The sequence below is a fragment of the Lasioglossum baleicum genome, chromosome 9, assembly GCF_051020765.1.
Source record: "Lasioglossum baleicum chromosome 9, iyLasBale1, whole genome shotgun sequence".
Lineage (NCBI taxonomy): Eukaryota > Metazoa > Arthropoda > Insecta > Hymenoptera > Halictidae > Lasioglossum > Lasioglossum baleicum.
The window spans coordinates 2,516,231-2,533,528 of NC_134937.1; the positions used below are offsets into that span (position 1 = coordinate 2,516,231).

The following is a 17,298-nucleotide window of genomic DNA, read 5'->3' on the forward strand; positions in this document are numbered from 1 at the left end:
GAGAACTGTATTTAGAATCGATGATTCTTAACTGTAGATCTTGATGCAAACTAACAAATGTCCTAGATCGGAAGGCAAATCGCGTCGTGACGCTTCTGCGTTCGTTATTCCTTTCTTCGCGGCCTGTGAGAAACACTCTGCAGATTAAGGGGTTAACAATAACGGCTATTTCCTCTTGTTAGAGTCGCGCGGTGCTGGTTCCCTTATGTTGAATTAATCGCCGAGCGTTCAACCACTAATACTTCTCCGGGCACTCGACGAGCTCAAACGAACCGCGGCGCGCGGCGCACCACCATGGAGGTATTGATGCACGAGGCCAGCAATGGCCAGGGAATGAATGCAGACAGTTCATTCGGTTATACCACTGGGAGACAGCTGGCCAACGAGAGGCTGGAAGATGCTCGGATAACCGGGAATGGAACGCGTTTCATGGAAACGGCCGCTGCCGACACCGTCACCATCTCCTTCGAGAAGATCACCTACAGCGTGTCCCTCGGATGCAGAAAAGGTCAGTTCGAAGTCAGAAAATGCACACGCGGAATCGTTCCAAGTCCGAAAATTCACACGCGGAATCGTTCCAAGTCAGAAAACTCACACGCGGAATCGTTCAAAGTCAGAAAATGCACTCGCGGAATCGTTCCAAGTCCGAAAACTCACACGCGGAATAGTTCAAAGTCAGAAAATGCACACGCGGAATCGTTCCAAGTCAGAAAATTCACACGCGGAATCGTTCCACGTCAGAAAATGCACACGCGGAATCGTTCCACGTCAGAAAATGCACACGCGGAATCGTTCCAAGTCAGAAAATTCACACGCGGAATCGTTCAAAGTCAGAAAATGCACTCGTGGAATCGCTCCAAGTCAGAAAAGTCACACACGGAATCGTTCAAAGTCAGAAAATGCACTCGCGGAATCGTTCCAAGTCCGAAAATTCACACGTGGAATCGCTCCAAGTCAGAAAACTCACACACGGAATCGTTCAAAGTCAGAAAATGCACTCGTGGAATCGTTCAAAGTCAGAAAATGCACTCGCGGAATCGTTCAAAGTCAGAAAATGCACTCGCGGAATCGTTCCAAGTCCGAAAATTCACACGCGGAATCGTTCAAAGTCAGAAAATGCACTCGCGGAATCGTTCCAAGTCCGAAAATTCACACGCGGAATCGTTCCAAGTCAGAAAATTCACACGCGGAATCGTTCCAAGTCAGAAAATGCACACGCGGAATCGGTCATACTTTCGTAATCGTTGCATAAGCTCGATACGATAAATAATGCTTACGTGTGGATCAGTGAAATTTTTCTTTGAATCACCGCGCAAGTCCATGGATGCGTATCTAAGTATCTACTAATGTCTAGCGATCGTTGCGTTGCGCGTTGGTAGGTTGTTGCGTAGACGTGTGTCTTGGGAGTACCGTAATCAATTTCTCTTTTAATCTACCATTATACATACAATGTGTCATATAATATTACATCATGGTAATGCTTCAACTTTCAGATCTTTCGCGCTTGTTTTTACCCTGTATTCGCTACGGTCCTGTTCTGTTCTGTTCTGTTGGTCCTTTCAAGTTACATCTACTCATTTTTTCCGCTATTCTTCTATTAGTTCGCTTACACTTGCGCTAATCCACACAAGTTTCACGGCCATTATTGTAGGAACACGACGTGTTCGTAGGTGAAAAAGAGATCTTGCACGGGATCCACGGAAGACTTCCGGCGAGGCGGTTGATCGCGTTGATGGGTCCATCGGGAGCAGGGAAGTCAACGTTGCTGAACGTTCTATCGGGATACAAGACGACCGGCGTGAACGGTAACGTCCTTGTGAACGGACAGACGAGGCAGTTGCACTCATTCTGGAAGTGAGAGCCGACTATTTTTCTCCTCTCCGAATCTACCGAAATCAAATAACTCTGACTTCTGAACCGCAAGTGGCAAATGTTTTCTGATTGCGCGCAACTGTACTTTGCAGATGCAGTGCGTACATCACGCAGGACGATCGGCTGGAGCCGTTGTTGACGGTCATCGAGAACATGAGGGTGGCCGCTGACCTCAAACTGTCCACCGAGATCCCGCGATACGAGAAGGAAACGATAGTGAGTAACGTTCCGAATCCCGATTAATTATCAATATTTTCAACTGCAAACGTTCCCGCGCGTACACACCCCGCCGCGGATTGATAAGATAAACGGTTACATGTTTGCGCTTGCGGAATATTGCTATTGTTCGGTGTTCAAAGTCGCTTAACCCCATTCTACATAATTCCTTTCGCAATTGCCGCAATTAACGCTAGAACTGTCGACTGTAGACATCCTAAAACGAGAACACCGAACACCGAAAAGCGTTCGACTTCGCGCGGAATGATCCAACTGCGATTACGTTTCGTTCATTTCATAAAGGTTCCAAGGAATCCAGTTAGGATTTCGGGTTAGTGAACTCGTTGACATACTTTTTGTCGAATAATTCCGATTTCGCGTGGGTTTCGCGAGGGTCAGAGATACCCGACATGTTTTGTGTGCCGCCTTTCAGCAACGCTCGTCTACATATCTCGTGGAAACTAATAAATACATAGAAAAGAAGTAGAGAAGGCTGTAACTGGACAGGTGAACGTTATTTCAGATCGAGGAGATCCTTAAGACACTGGGTCTACACGAGCACATAAACACGCGGGCGGAGAGACTGAGCGGAGGACAGAAAAAGAGATTGTCCATTGCTCTCGAGCTGGTTAACAATCCCACCGTTATGTTCCTCGATGAACCAACCACGTACGTGTAATATGTATATCAGACTAGACTATCTCTCGTTTCTATAATATTTCGACCAAGTTCCACCTAATTTCTAAGTAATCTTGTTTAGCCGCGGTTCGAACTATTCTTGGAAATATAGGCTGTCTCAAAATGACCTGACATCTTAAATTGCTCGCCATTTTTGTTTTGTGGTGAACATAGAGTACTAATCTTTGACAGCTGGCATCAGGCAGTATTGAGGTTTAGTCATGGAGAATTACACGATCGAGCAACGCATAGAAATTGTGAAAATTCACTACAAAAATGGTGAAAATTTTGAAAATAACGCACCATTTTTTTTTAAATGGTGAAAATAACGCACCATCTCGCAACACTGTGGTGCATTTAATAGCAAAATTTGAGGACAGTGGTTCAATTCTGATCGCGAAAACCAGTGGCCATCCTCGTACCGGTCGGTCGAATGAAAACATAGCCGCAGTGAGTTCGAGCGTTGACGTCCTTCCACCTCGATTCGTCATCGTGCTCAGCGATTGAACATTTCAAGATGCTCCGAGCAGCGAATTTTGACGAAAGATCTGCAGTTGCATGCTTACAAGATCCAATTGATACAATAACTGCAGCCAGCAGACCATGCGCAGCGCTTTACATTCGCCAATTGGATATTGGAGCATCAACAAATTAATGGTGATTTTTCGAAGAAAATCATCTTCACCGACGAGGCGCATTTTCAACTTGGTGGCTACGTAAATAAACAAAACTGTCGAATTTTCTGATTAATAATGCACCACGGTGTTGCGAGACGTGCGGACTTTTCGAACTGTCTCTGCAAACTTTTCACCATTTTTCTTGTGAATTTTCACAATTTCTATGCGTTGTTCGATCGTGTAATTTTCCATGACTAAACCTCGATACTTCCTGATGCCAATTGTCAAAGATTAATACTCTATGTTCGCCACAACAAAAATGGCGCGCAATTTAAAATGTTAGTCAGGTTATTATGAGACAACCTATACATATACATATACATAGATATATGTATGTATTGGTAACTATCGAAGGATTCCGTTTTTCCACATCGAAGGATAGCACTAATTAAAGCGTTTCTAGACTTTGATTTATGCATCTTCCGATCAAGGAACGGCGCGGCAATCGTTTGCTCTGTAACAAATGATCTCGTAAGCCGTAAGCGAACGAAATCGTGCACGATCTTTTCTCTCTTTTCACAGAGGGCTGGACAGCTCGTCTTGCATGCACGTGGTGAATTTGTTGAAGCTGCTGGCGCGTCAAGGAAGAACGATTGTCTGCACGATACATCAGCCTAGCGCGTCCTTGTTTCAGCTATTCGATCTGGTAACGATGCATTTATGACGAATGCGAGCACACATGAAAACAGTTAAGGGATCGAGAAAATGTCAAAATACAGACGTAACCAGTTTCATCTTGTTTAAGTCATTAAAGAAAGAATTATAATTTTATTTAAATCCTGTTTCTTATAATTGGCGCAGACAATTTGTACTTTGTCACATCCGGTGACCCGATTTTCACGTCGACCCGGCGGCGCGGCGCGACGGTCTCTGTAGTATCACGAATATTTTGTCACCTGAATTCTGAGAAGCCTTTCTACATTTTCGAGCGGTTCAACGTGTCATTCGTACTTGCTAACGAGCGAAGCGTGTTATCAAAGTTTTCGTTTCCTTGACAGGTTTACGTGTTGGCGAAAGGGGAGTGCCTCTACCATGGTGCAACCGACAAACTGGTGCCTTATTTGGAAAATATCAAACTGCCGTGTCCTATGTACCATAATCCAGCGGATTACAGTATGTATTTTTAACGAATCGAATCGTATTCGAACTGCGGACTTCAAGACGAAGGATCTTATTTAACTGACACGCGGCGCGACAGACTAATTTCATTAAAACTTGGCGTGCCGTACATATTCTGCACGGTTTCCTATATTTCTGATTTCATAGTAATCGAAATGGCCTGCGGCGAATACGGAGAGGACAAACTATCGTTGTTAATATCCAGCTCCGGAAACGGCAGGAACATGGAGTGGTTCAACACTTCGGACACGGGCGCGGGTGTGGGCGCAGCGAATCTGAAAGGTATCCAATATGCAAACAACCTTTGTTGCAGAAATAACCGGATGTTACTTCGGTTTTCCTTATTGCAGCGTTGCATCCTTCGAAGAAGAGCGTCGACGATAATGCCAGTCTGCAAGCGACTTCTTTGACGTATCAAATCAGGGTCTTAATGTGGAGGGGTTTTCTTATGTGCAAAAGGGATACGGTAAGTTTCCATTATATTCGTCAGACTGTTAAAACATCGATGATGACATATTTATGCTCAGGTCATTGAAAACCGCGGTTCTTTTTTCTTCTATAATAAACTATTACATGCGATTTTTTGTTAAGATTGCTCACGATCAACTCACGATAATTACCGTACCATTACAGACTCTAACACACTTGCGAATCCTAGTCAACATAGCTGTCGGCTTCATGCTCGGCTCCGTGTTCCTTGAAACTGGCATGGATGGTGCCCGAGTTCTAGATAACTATAATCTTCTATTTTCCATTCTGATACATCACATGATGACCACGATGATGCTTACCATAGTCACTTGTAAGTAGATGCTCGATGTTCGATGTTCTTATTGAAATTTCATTTGTCGCATTTCTCCCACAGTTCCCATGCAAATGAGCATCCTGCTGAAGGAGCACTTCAACAGATGGTACAGCCTAAAAGCGTTCTATACGTCCCTAACGTTGATCGACTTGCCACTGTCGGTATTCTGCTGCCTAATTTTCACGCTGATAGTCTATTTCCTAACGTCCCAGCCACTCGAGATGACACGGTTTTTCATGTTTTTCTCGATCAGTTTGCTGATATCTTTTATAGGTCAAGGAACTGGTCTCATGATCGGAGCAGTATTCAATGTAGTTGTAAGCGTGCTTGTTTTTGCTCCGTAGATCGACAACATCGTAAAAATCTCGCCGAACTGAACCCGAAAATATTGCATTTCAGAATGGGACGTTTCTGGGACCGACGTTATCTGTACCGTTGATGATGTTTGCCGGATTCGGTGTGTCATTAGGCGATATACCGAGTTATCTGAAATGGGGTACATACGTCAGCTTCCTGCGATACGGCCTGGAAGGGTAACAGTTCCTATTTCTATTTTCCTCTTCTGATAAACTAATCGTGACTGTGGATTAAACGATTTATTATCAAGTGTACCTACCTGCCTTGGCAAAATTTGTTCAATCGCACGAATCAACCTTTCGCCGCGACGTTTATTATTAGACCGAGGATTTTATCCATTCATGAAAAAAATCTGGAACAGTTCCGGACAGTTTCACGATTTTGATCCGCCAAGAGTGTAGACAAGCTCAGAAATCAAGGCTAAGCAACTACGCCGAAGACTAAATTGAACGTCTATCAATTTGCAGGTTCATCAGTGCCATATACGGCTACGATCGACCGCTATTGGACTGCAAAGCGAACAACAACTTCTACTGCCATTACAGGTACACGGCGAAGTTCCTGTCAGACATTACTATGGACGCAGATCAATTTTGGAACGACATAGCGGCGCTGGTCATGATACTTATCGTAACGCGAGTTGGCGCTTATCTGCTCCTCAGGTGGAAGATCGTGTCCATGCGATAGAAACCGTTGGAAGACTACGTTAATCGAACTCAACGTGTTCCTCCCGACTTTTACTTTGACTGCCCATTGTTTCATCGTGATATTACTAAATATGTAAAACTGTTCCCGACGCGACGCGACGTTACAGCAGAGAACACGCGACACAACCCTATTTATCGTTAGCTAGTTTTATTTTAATTTTATTTTTAGTTGTAAGTTTAATTTCAATTTCAATTTCAATTTCAATTTCAATTTCAATTTCAATTTCAATTTCAATTTCAATTTCAATTTCAATTTCAATTTCAATTTCAATTTCAATTTCAATTTCAATTTCAATTTCAATTTCAATTTCAATTTCAATTTCAATTTCAATTTCAATTTCAATTTCAATTTCAATTTTAATTTAAGGTGCGAAATCGGATAGTTTTCCGGCTAAATGTATTTGCAACATTTTTATGTAATATCTTTCAACGCATAATTGCGAGCAACGTATTTTTAAAATGAAGACGAACCTGGTACCACGAGATATACATATACATATGTACAAATATTAAGCTCAAGTTTTAGGAAGAGAACACGAAGATCCAGGAATGTTCCTACGTCTTGGATACTCTAACGCTAACGAATTCGTTAATCTTTTGGAATCGACGCTTTAAATGAACAAGATACACACATATTTTCGCACGTTATCGCAAAAGATTAAGCGATTATGTTTCTGTGTAAGTAACGAATTAAGTGCAGCATGATCGCAGAAGATTTGAGCGATTGTGCTACAAAGTAAATAATTGAGTGTAATCTAAGGTGATATATTACTCCGAGACGATATCTTCGGAGATCGAACGTGATATTTAAGGATTGCTCAACGAAAAGTCAATTAGCAAACCTGCGAGCTTTTTATTGTAGCGATTTTTCCTTGAAAATGATAGGAAACGTTTGCATTCGATCGCGCGTTAAGTAAAACTATTCCTATTATGCATATAATATATATATATATATATACATGTATATACATATACAATATATGTATAACCATACAGGGTTCTTATTCACCGAGCTTCGTCATTTTTTCAACTCATGTGTCCAATTCTCAGCCACATATGTAAAAAAAGCTTTTGTACAATTATTTTGTTAAGATTTTTATACTGATGGGACCAAAAATATAATTCATCGGTTACTAAGATGCGCCTTTTTCATTGCTTGTCACACCCGATTCGTAATCTGGAGTTTAATCTGAAGAAAATGAGGTGAAAATGTGTATTTTCTCACTAATAAAGTTATTAACGTGAATACATACTGCACATCTAAAAAAATCACGAATGCTATACTGAATTGTGCTCAACTTTTGGTGCTTTTATTGGGTATGGGAATAAGTTTCCGTCCTTTTGGGGATGTCGTTGTACTCAAGTACCGATCGCGTATTTGATGGAACGTAGTACATGTTTTTGAAAGGCCTATGTCTAAGCTTCAAACCGCAGTTAGTGGCAATTGTCTCGAGCGTGAACAGCAGTCAATTTTTCGTGTCAAATATGTCGACTTTTGTTCCAAGTAAGCAGCATTTGCGGGAAGTTGTGTTGCATTATTTTGTTTTAAAGATAGGTGCCGCGAAAACGCACCGTTTGCTCGTAGATATTTACGGGGGCGATGCCCCATCAAATAAAAGTTGTTAAAAATGGTTTCGGCGGTTTAAAAACCATGATTTCGACGTAAGGGACAAAGCTCGCGATGGTGCGAAAAAAAATTCAAACATACTCTGGGCAATTGAAAATCTAACCACAATATAGACGGAATTTTAGTATTATCTTGAAAAGTAATAAATTTTAATATTCCGCATGCTCCATTAACCAATCCGTCTTCAACATCAATGTTATTAATAATTATCATATATTTTATATTAATTTTCAATTTAATCTTAGTTAATAATTCGTTTTGAACTGATTGTTTTTTTAAAAATTGTAATATAAATTTTTTTTCGTACTTTCATCGATATTCTTTGAAAATGTATTCTTGGGAGTAGAGATGATTAACTCACTCTTGCATTGGGATAATTTTCGATGATTGTAAGCGGAAACATTAGCATAAGGTACAAAAAAAATTTTTTTATGTAATTTCGTTTGTTTCTTCGGTGGAAACTTTCCGTTCTCTCGTATAAATTGCATTGTTGAATGAACTTCTTTCGAAAAAAACTAAAAAAACTAAAAAACTACTTGACCAAAGTGGACCAAAATCTAATCAGCTCTAAGTTACAGCGGGGCACATCCATTGCATCATTCATCATTTTGATCGCATTGTTACTTTTTCAAGAAACGTTAACAAAAAATTTGATACCATACAAACTGAATACATACGCACACACACACATACGAACATTTTGCTGAAAATAGTCTAAAATGACTGCAATGACCATGAAACGTGACATGAATCTGCTAAAAAATCTATTTTCGATTTTTGGGGTCATTACAATAACTTCCCTATAAAATCGGGAAGTTAAAAAAGAAGCTTAATTCAGAGCGATCAATACTTCGACAGCGAGACGTTCGTTTGCATTTACAGAAATATTCAACTTCTAATCTTCTTCAACTTTTGTGACGCATCGAGAATTTTACCGATGAGAACGGACGCTTATATGGACAGTATCGTAACCCATTCTTAATATCGCGCATTACGCGTGTTTTCAACGATGTAGAAAGCCTTTAATAATAGGTAAGTTCATACTCCGATACTTGGACTTTTGTTCTTTAAAGTTAATTTTATGTTATAACTACAATGTTAAGAAACAACGGCAAAGGAATAATTAAATGGAAACACATTCCGTCGAGTATTCCGCGAAGCACTGTATACTGTATACATATGTATCATACTATGTATAAATGCGTATCAAGATCAGTGTGCGATGACGCAATCGATTTTTAAGAATTCCTCAAGTACGATGTTGAGATCACTTAGTGCTACATATGTATAAATAATGTATACGCACATATTTAATGTCGTGTACAATCGCATATACGTTCAGATATAAAAAATACATTATTACAATATTATGTATATATGTATGTGTATATTGTATATGTATAGTCGAATAGTCTAATTAAATTATAATATAATTTCACAAAATATATGTAAGCATATTTCTTTTTAGCACCTATCGAATGAAAATGTTTGGTTTGTTTTAAATGCATGCATACAAACTTCTGGCATCGGCGTTAATTATTATTGTTCAATGGTAAGCAATAGAAGTTGAAATCAACCAACATTCGTCAAGTATTACGACGTATGTACATATATGTAATAATTATTCCGTGATGTCAGAGAATCTTTCGGTAAAATAATTATTATAGTTTTAAATATTTGTCAAAGTCTTATCTCCGAGCCACGTGCGCTTTCCACTTAAGAACTAGATAAGTAGCAACCTGCAGACATATTATCCAACTGCACAGAGCAATTATAATCGTGTGAAACGAGACTGTTGGCATGTCCATCACCTCCAGAATTCTATCCGGAAGACGCAGTGGACAATAGATTTTCGAGCATGGTAGCCTTTGCCTATCCCCATCGTAAAGTGCTTGCAGAATACCTTCGAACGCATACCTGCAAGTGCAACCCACAATTTTTATGCATTTTAAGTAAACCTGAAACCAGTCGAAAAATTCTCTTCGATACGCGGATTTGAGAGCTAGACTGTACCAAATTTTGTGACTGTAGCATCGGCTAACCGCTAACCTTACATTTTATAACTTCAATATAAACTAATGTATGTATGATATGCATAGAAATACTCGACGCTAACTAATATTGTAGCTACACAAATATAATTGAATTTTCATTTAACAACAAAAATACTTTACTGGTCTGTGTTCTGAAAAAACGGAATAAGTAAAATCTAAAGTCACTAATTAATCATGTGAAAAGTCACAATAGTCCAGTCAATGAATGCTCATAAGGGGGACGTAGAGGGAAATGGAAGGAACACAATTTTTAACTTTGGGACTTTGTTTGGACTAGTTAGGAGGTAAACAATGTAAACATACTAAAAGTCACTACTCCTAAGAGGTGAGCGGGGTACAGGGGGCACGTAAAAGTTCTCTTTTTCGGTTTTACCCCTTATATCTCGGAAACTATGTGTCCTAGCGATAAGACCATTCTACACAAAATTAAAGCTGACAAAGTGTGCCACAAGATTGATTCGATTCAGTTTTTCGCCATCTCGCATAGTTTCCGAGATATCCGAGCTCAAAGTTCACTAATTGTGAAAAAGAAATTTTTGCCTTATTCGACTAGCTAACTCTTCAGCACAATTAGTGAACTTTGAGCGCGGATATCTCGGAAACTATGCGAGATAGCGAAAAACTGAATGCAATCAATCCTGTAGCACATTTCGTCAGCTTTAATTTTGTATGCAACGGTCTTATCGCTAGGACGCATAGTTTCCGAGATATACGCGGAAAACCGAAAAAGGGGACATTCTACGTGCCCCCCTGCAACCCGCTCACCTTCTAGGAGTGGGGACTTTTAGTATGTTTACCTCGCCACTAGTCCAAACAAAGATCCAAAGTTAAGAATTGTGTTCCTTCCACTTCCCTCTACAAATTTTCGTTGACTGGACTACAAATCGATATCTAATGCTACAAGATTTAAATGTTCCGTCTATCTAGGGTTAAAAAATTTGGAAAAATACAGAAAAACAAGGAAAGGTTAGAGTGTCGATAGTAAAAATAACAGTCCTACACAGAACATATGTATATTATAAAATTAATAAACCATAGAAAATAAACAAAAAAAAAAGATATGTAAGAAACATAATTAAAAAATATGTATACATACATAGAAAAATTAGACTGGATTGAACTACATAGTATATCATACCTGAAGAAACTGAAGGTGCAAAATGGTTGAAGATAGCCCGCCACCTCGCTGAATTTGAGGAAAAAGCCGGCGAAGAGGATTATGGGCATGTTGATGGCAGGAATCAAAAATACTCCCAACTGTGAAGAAATATTAAAAGATATTAGTGCAGTGTATTGGCAAGCAAGGTTCCATCATTTCTATAATTAAAATAACGCAGGTCACGCTGCGATTTGAATGGCCTGCACTCGACCTGAATTGATTTCTATGCGATTTTCGAGAGATATTCTTTACCGACATCAGCATGTAAAATTGTTGAAACGCGATGTGCAATTGTCACGCAAGGTCGAAGCGCCAAAGGCAAAGTTCCCGTAAAATTCGAATAAATTACTTGTTGCTGGAACGCAACACCGACGAGCATGCCCGACGACTGTCCCAAGATCGTTGTTAGGATGCAGATAAACCATATGCGGAAGAATCTGTTGCACTCCATGAGTTGGCCAGTCATGTAGTACGTTATGAAGATGAACACGGAAGGACAGAGTAACTGTACACAAACGAATAACGATAATAATTACGCGATAACTGTTGACATGGAAAATTAGTGTAATCGCTACTTATTGGCATCGACTTACCTGCAACGGTAGATCCGACAGAATTTTTGCAGTATAGTATGACCTCAAGCGGTACCAATTGTTCAGATATTCTCGCAAGAACACCATAGCCTCTATAGGAACTACAAACAAAATATACATTAACTATACTTGGAAGAATCAGACATCTTCTAATGCTAATGAATAGACTGCGGATCTTTATGCAAAATAAAAAGGGACACAGGAGCTAAATAAAAATTAAATTCTTCTTTTAATTATCCTATTAAGCTGAAACTGATACATTGATGCCCTTAAATATTTTTAACATGTCCACGGCTTTAAATTGTATGTACCCATTTTTGTCATAAATGCATAAAATCCGCAGTCTACTAATGAATGTGAGCTGATTTCTCACTTACACACTAGCACAGCCGGCATGGAACTCGAAAAATATAAAAACAGCAGAACGAAAAATACACAAGCAATATTGCTGTTAACTCTACCAGCGTCGTTACCGGTATCGTAAAACACGGCGCCTAGTAACAAAGCTACTACCACGTGAGCGATGAACCTCAGTTTAGTCAGTGTCTAAAAGTAAAAAGGCAACATAGCGAAATGAAAAGAATTAAATCATCGCAAAGCTGTGTCCACGCTGATGCAACATTCTTCTTCCTCTATTCACTATTCGGTAAAAGAGGAACAAGGTGTAACAAGACGCGACAAAAAGTTGCTCGATGTTGATTCAGCGTGGACATAGTTTTACAGAAATAGAGATAGAGATAGAGATAGAGATAGAGACGGCTAACGTTGCTCAAGTATACAATCGATTAGAGCATTCGATACAACTGTACTAACATTGTCCCGTTTGTTACAGATCATTCCTCTCATTAACAGCACCGTCAACTCTTGCAACATGGACGACTTTAATTTGGTCGCAGTATTTTCGATTCTCGGTGCATCGGCTGCATCTGAATCTGAAATGTTAAATGCGTTGAACGAGTAACAGTTACCACGCTGAAAAGGTCTCATACACCTAGGACACGGAGAAGCAAGGTCAGCTTTAACTTTGCAGCATCGAGTTAAAAATACAGTAAAAGCTCCTTCGTTGTCCTGAATCGTGGGCACGATCGTTGTCCAGTGCCTACCCATTCCACTGCCTGTCAACGCCGAGTCGTTCCGCAGGGCGGCGACGATTGATGTCGGCTCGGGTATATCGGTGTGAATACCACAACATTGACTCGAGTGAATCGAATACTCAAACTTCTTAATTTCCATTATTCCTTTATGGGACTTTCACTAGCTTATTTCTCGCATTTCTCTGATTAAAATGATACCAAATTTAGTGGTTTAATCGACGACGATGAAAGTTTCGAAGGCAACGAAGAACAGCGTAAGGGACATTCTTTGAACTGTGCCGGCGACGGCGACACGCTTCGGTCACGCGATCCATATTTCATTCTGTCCTTCTCTATGTTCGGCTCTCTACTGAAGTCTAGCTCGACGCGGTCGGCGCGATATCTAAACGCAGTCATAAATCAGAAATAGTGTCCGGGCACGATCGTTGTCCGCTCAAACCCCCGGCCTTTGGACAACGAAGGAGCTTTTACTGTACTTGGTAAAGTCGATTGGTCTGACCCACCTAGGTACATGAGACCCCTTAATAATTCAAATTGCTTTCAAGTACTTATTGCAGGACACCGGAACGATGTTCTGCGTTTCAGATAGTTGTTGCGATTTATTTCGTACAAGTTGTCCAAATCTCCGTCCCTTTCAGCGGTTACGACCTCTAAAACTGTTTACACAGTAAACTAGTCGGTGCGAGAATTGTTCAATTGACATATACATACATGTACATATACTATATGTATGTATATTTATTGTGACTCGAATGAATTACCAAATTCGGCTATGTTATAAAATTGCGGGCATACATATTGCGCCGAGTGCAAAGTACTTGGAACATTATCCCAGGAGCCGCAGTAGAACGATCTTCCCTCGTGGAGGACCAACAGGTCGTCGAACTTTGATATGATCCGACTGCTGGGTTGGTGGATAGTGCAAGCAACCGTGCACCCAAACCTTGCCATTCTATGCAGCAAACTAATCACCTGGACAAAATGATTTTGTGTTAAGTTAAAAACCGGTTCTACAAAATACTCTACTACACTAGTCGCTAGACTGCGAATCTTGGTGCAAATTTCTACAATCGTGAGTTGCTTGATCGAAAGCGGGACAAATAGAAAACTTGTTCTGTCCGTGTCAGATTTCTTCGAGACATTTTACAGGCATTAGATCCAGTGTCGCCAGTAAGTGGCCAAACCAGCACTCGAGGGGAATACAAAGTACCCCCTCTCTGATGACCAGAGTAGAGTAATATGTGACACGTTGCGCGTGCGCGGCGCAAGACTGTGTGTCGTAGACTGGACTGGTCATCAGAGAGGGGGTATTTGATTCCCCTTCGATTGCTGGCGACCTGGCGACACTGATTAGATCCGCAATTTACCGATCGCAATCATTATACGGGATTTTACACGAAACAATGAAAATTCTATCCGTTTTCCGATCGGAATCTAAAATTGTGGATTTGTACAAACATCTATAGTTTAGCTGTGGAAATTCCCATTAATTACTGTAAAGGACCTGCCACGATGAGGTGCTGTCAAGACCGCTGGTTGGTTCGTCAAGCAACAACAGCGACGGTCTCGTTACCATTTCTATGCCTATCGACAGCCGTTTTTTCTCACCGCCACTCAAGTTCTCCACCATTGTGTCCAAGCAGCTCGACAAATTCAGATTGTCTGCTATTTCCTCAACCTGTTCAAATATACATATATTTAATATTCACGTCATGTGTTTATATACCGGCATTGCATATGTATGACAACCGTGACTTCGCGCATACTATGATGTAATCAAAATATCGATAACCTTTTTTAACAGTGTGTTTCATTAAACCTTGTAACTATGTATAAAGACCGACGATGAACGATATCCCGCGCGCGAAGCCGAAAATTAAAAATATTATGAAACCTTGGAGATATACATATGTATAGTTTATAGTGTATAGTTCATAGTGTATAGTGTGTATAGTGCATATGTAAATTTTTATCAATCCGTCTTGAACTTACGATTAAATTATAAGTTCGTCGGTCACGGATCCCTTGAACTTTCAGTCGCGCAGCAATGTAGAGAGTCTCCCGTGGGGTAAGCAACGGCAATAATGCGAATTCTTGCGGCAAGAAACAAGTTTGCTTGCGAAAAGTATCAGCGTTCCATTCGCGATCATTAACGGTGATAGAGCCTTTCACGTTGGCCGACTTCAGGGTGGAAATTATGCGAAGTAGCGTCGTTTTCCCAGCGCCGGACGGCCCCAAGATCGCAGAGAGTCGTCCCGGGCGAAAACATCCGTTGACGTTCTCCAAAATTTTTTTTTTGCCTACAAATAAATAATTTTTTCTTACTGCGATCCATTACCTTCTGGCTTTTTTTTACAAGTATTTCTTAGTACGTTAATACTTTTTCCACTTTTTCGCATAATATTTCATAATCAATTCTATAGCTTTTTCTGCACTGAGTTTGTAAATCTTTTGAATTGCATGTTGCTTACATTTTCGGGGAAAAATTACTGCAACTAATACGTATACAAAATAGATGCAGCTGAAAATCTAGTCGGTGTTGCGTCAAACGTACACGATTCAAGGCAGACGATCATTCAATCATCGTTAAATGTGATTACTAGACTGGGGATTTTATTAATGCATTTATCACAACTTGTAAAACGAATAACAACGGTGAAAACCTCGCGATTTCAGATTCGACTACCAGTATTGATGATGAGAGAGAGAGAGAAAGAGTGTGTGAGAGAAAGTGTTCAACTCCCGTACTCTGACCGTTCTAAAAAACGTTTAAAAAAAATCCTTTGAGAATCGTCCTATAAATTTTTCCCCACTCGTTGCCCAGCATTCCGTCGCAACAAAGAAGGTAAAACTCGCACGCGTATACCGTAATCTGCGCTTTGCTCACATGTTGCGAACGACTTGCCTTTCTTGCGAAAAACCTCGTACGTGAGGTCGTCGAACTGGACATGCATCTTGGTGAACGTTCGCGTTCCAGGATTGAGAAAACTCTGATCGTCTTTCACTTTGATTCTGCATTCCTCCTCCAGCATATTAACAACTGCCGCGTCCCCGCTCGTACCGTTGCGATTGTGATTGTGATTGCAAGCCTCCATCTCGTTTCTTTGTGTTTTCGTTTCTCGACAGCTAGCTAATCAGCTCCGTCGTTTCGGTTGTCAGTTGATCCATCGGTCGTTTCAGATAAACGGCTGAAAAGCTTGTTGCATAGTACTCGGCATACGTTACGCTAATATCTGCAAATCGAATTATCCGTCAATTTCGTACAAAGAAATATTATCGTAACGCGACAGTCTATTAACGCGAAGGCAATCATTTTCGAACAATGGTCACGCTGAGCTGCCCGCGATCGTGCACGCGATCGTTTGGAAATGGAAACGATGTAAAATGCTCTAGAAAAAAATCGGCAAAACTGACTCTAAGCGATTGCAAGACAGCGATAAACTATCATGCGCTATCTCTGCTCATAACTTTCCACCTTCGCCCTTGCATCCGCTGCGAGATAAATACCGATCCGGTCGCGGTCGGTACCAATGTAAACGCGCTTTATTTACGTTCCACTGTTTTTCACCGGCAATTCAGAATTCAAAAAATTTTGTTTCGAGTGTACGTTGCTTGCTGTCGATCAATTTTTTAAACGGATTCACATTCGTCCACCAGTGCCCACCACCCAGATAATTTCGCTTACCAGCCGGAAAGTCTGCGGATTCCGTCACGGAACACAGTGGCTAACTCCGATCATTGTTGCTCGAAATTCGCCGATCAAAGTGGAAATGTAATGCAGTCGAAACAAGCACTCGAAACCGCGTGTTGTTAGGCGGAGCACGATCTCGGACGAACCGGTTGATCCGACGCGAATGAATTCGTCGTAGCGACTACCGATTGCCGCCGCGCGCCAGTTTCTCGGCGTAACTTCTCTCGCCCTGCATATCACGACTATACTACGTTCGTTATTCGACCTTGATTTGCGATTAGATGCCAGCGGTTCGCTCTTTCAATACTAATCGGGAATTCTAGGCTATATGTCTGTGGTTGCAAGGAAAAACGCCGCATGTCACAATTTCAAAACATTTCAGTTCATGCATTAATTGAGCTCTATAGTTATAGGACGTATGTATTTACCAGAAGAAAAGTCATGCAAACAAATTCGAAAGGCACAACAAAAAAATGCAATTTCACCGATCTCGAAAGTGAAAGTTTGTGATATGCGGCGTTCTTCCTGACAACCACAGATGTATGCACGAATCTTGCATTCGCAACACTCTTATCGAGTGGACTGGGAAAAATTAGCGAGCTCTCTCTCGCGATACTGCCCCCCCCCCCTCTTATCTATATGTTTATGT

General features: G+C 40.8%; 2 protein-coding genes across 4 annotated transcripts; one reads left to right on the forward strand and one right to left on the reverse strand.

Annotated features, from left to right (window-relative positions):
- The first annotated feature begins 294 nt into the window (after window positions 1-294).
- Window positions 295-9,978, forward strand: LOC143212317 (ATP-binding cassette subfamily G member 4). The gene is made up of 12 exons (XM_076430973.1): window positions 295-508; window positions 1,671-1,854; window positions 1,965-2,088; window positions 2,612-2,757; window positions 3,966-4,089; window positions 4,442-4,556; window positions 4,710-4,844; window positions 4,913-5,028; window positions 5,196-5,364; window positions 5,428-5,684; window positions 5,767-5,900; window positions 6,192-9,978. The coding sequence occupies exons 1-12, from the start codon at window positions 295-297 to the stop codon at window positions 6,409-6,411; spliced, it is 1,938 nt and encodes a 645-aa protein (XP_076287088.1). The 3' UTR covers window positions 6,412-9,978.
- On the reverse strand, window positions 9,117-17,223 carry LOC143212320 (ATP-binding cassette sub-family G member 4). 3 transcript variants are annotated; one of them, XM_076430988.1, is made up of 12 exons: window positions 16,644-17,223; window positions 15,846-16,191; window positions 14,951-15,258; window positions 14,463-14,636; window positions 13,720-13,930; window positions 13,507-13,614; window positions 12,678-12,796; window positions 12,242-12,410; window positions 11,865-11,965; window positions 11,621-11,776; window positions 11,251-11,369; window positions 9,117-9,975 (listed from the first exon to the last, which is right to left on the reverse strand). In XM_076430988.1, the coding sequence occupies exons 2-12, from the start codon at window positions 16,051-16,053 to the stop codon at window positions 9,747-9,749; spliced, it is 1,902 nt and encodes a 633-aa protein (XP_076287103.1). In that variant the 5' UTR covers window positions 16,054-16,191; window positions 16,644-17,223; the 3' UTR covers window positions 9,117-9,746. The 3 variants fall into 3 exon arrangements, with proteins under 3 accessions (XP_076287103.1, XP_076287104.1, XP_076287105.1); XM_076430989.1 differs by having other exon boundaries at window positions 15,864-16,191; window positions 16,644-17,221; XM_076430990.1 differs by lacking the exon at window positions 16,644-17,223 and having other exon boundaries at window positions 14,951-15,255; window positions 15,860-16,047.
- Window positions 17,224-17,298: the final 75 nt, after the last annotated feature.